The sequence below is a fragment of the Chelonus insularis genome, unplaced genomic scaffold (genome assembly GCF_013357705.1).
Source record: "Chelonus insularis isolate UGA/USDA-ARS -01 unplaced genomic scaffold, ASM1335770v1 contig_146_pilon, whole genome shotgun sequence".
NCBI classification, from domain to species: Eukaryota; Metazoa; Arthropoda; class Insecta; order Hymenoptera; family Braconidae; genus Chelonus; species Chelonus insularis.
Genome location: NW_023276387.1, coordinates 13708 through 15527, shown reverse-complemented (window position 1 = coordinate 15527; position 1820 = coordinate 13708). Strand labels below are relative to the sequence as shown.

General features: G+C 34.2%; 1 protein-coding gene across 1 annotated transcript; it reads left to right on the top strand.

The window, feature by feature from the left end:
* Positions 1–409: 409 nt before the first annotated feature.
* LOC118063707 (chymotrypsinogen B-like) lies at positions 410–1500 on the top strand. Its single transcript, XM_035077831.1, has 3 exons — positions 410–472; positions 576–855; positions 925–1500. Exons 1-3 carry the CDS (start codon positions 430–432, stop codon positions 1427–1429), a joined length of 828 nt encoding a protein of 275 aa, XP_034933722.1. The 5' UTR covers positions 410–429; the 3' UTR covers positions 1430–1500.
* Positions 1501–1820: the final 320 nt, after the last annotated feature.

The following is a 1820-nucleotide window of genomic DNA, read 5'->3' as shown; positions in this document are numbered from 1 at the left end:
AATTTCGTTTTTAAGTGCTGATAAACTGTGTAAAATATTTATCTAAAGTTGGTAATCAATCATAAAATTATTATTCATACAATTTTTTCTTCACTGCTGTCAAATTTAAAAGTTAATTATTGAACATCGATGTCTTAAAATTGTATTCCAGAATATTTTGGTTTTCTAAATGCATGTTTTAATTAAATTATCAATGAATCAATAGAAATATGTTTTTCAATTGGGCGATGTTGTTTTTATTAATTAAATTAGTTTGATTTTAAAGTACTGATAAACTAAAGTAAGAAGATATCTGAGAATGATAATCAATTCTAATTAATGCGAGCATCTTAAAAAATTATTATTGGCCTCTTATCTGCTTTAACTTATAGTATAAAAAGAGCTCATTTAGGGTCCACAGCTAATAGTTGTTTTTCAACGATCGTCAACATGCTGGCATTATGCTTTACTCTCTTGACTGTCTTGGTAACCGGTAATTATTAAAAAACTTTATATTCTAAATAATTTAATTAATAAATAGGTCAACGATACTATAATTTCTATAAATAATTAAATTGATCCATATTGTGATGAAGGTTCCCTGGCAGTACTTAATGGAGATCCAGCAGCTCCACACCAATTCCCATATCATGTAGGTCTCTACTGGAAGAGCAAAATCCCAGTTCCAATTCTGAAAGCCCCCTACTACTGTGGTGGAGCAGTAGTTAGTGATAAATGGGTTTTAACAGCAGCACATTGTGTACGTAAGTATGGCCAAATGGTGGTCAAAGCTGGTAAACATGTCTTTGATCAGGAAGAAGCTAGTGAACAAGTCCGTTATGTTGTTCGTCATGTCACCCATCCCAACTATAAACGGTAAGACAATTCATCTTTTAAACAAATCCAATAGTCCAAATGAAAATAATAAAAAAATTATACTCCTAGACCTATCATCTCCAAGAGACTCATCCCTCAGAATGACCTTGCTATGCTTGAAGTCGACTCTCCTTTTATCTTCAATGGATACGTAGACGTTGCTCAAGTATCTGGTGCCAGTTCTGACTATGATTCTGGATCTCTAGCAGGATGGGGTTCAAATGGTATCAACTATATCCCTACTTTTCCCAAGGAGCTTCATTACAACAAGTACCTTCCAGTGGAAGTTAATCTAACTTGTGCTGAGGCCATCAACGACGCATTCTTCGGCATTGAATTTTCACCTGTGGAAATTAGTAGCAATCAAACTTGTACTGGACCAGTTGGAGAAAACATTGGAGCTTGTATCTTAGACGGTGGCAGTGCTCTAGTTAATAAAAAAAATAAAAAATATGTAATCATTGGCGTTGTTTCATGGAGTCATTTGCTTTGTGGAACTATTGGAACTCCTACTGTTTATACTCGAATTGGTGCATATTCTGGATGGGTCAATGCAGTGATGGAATCTTCTTAAATACATAATTATAGCAACAATTAAAAAGATGATTATCGTAAATAAATATTTTAGAATTTTTTTCTCAAAAATTTATTAAATCCTTCATACTTTGTATTAATTAAGCCAATTGAAAACTATTAATTAATCTCAGATACCAGTACAGGCTTCAATTATGTCTCTGATGTCATACACCCTATTGCTCATCAGCCATGTAGATATACATTTGTCTTATTTGCCAGCTCTTGATACCCATGGGAATCAGTAATAGGATGGTGATCATGGTTTATTCCCACCCGCTTCATGAGGGTGGACCACGAGCGGGGTGATTTCATGGTGATGGATGTGACCCGCACAATTCTCTCTTTTTTTTATTCTTTCCATTTGATCCCTTCTATGCCCGCTGATTTTT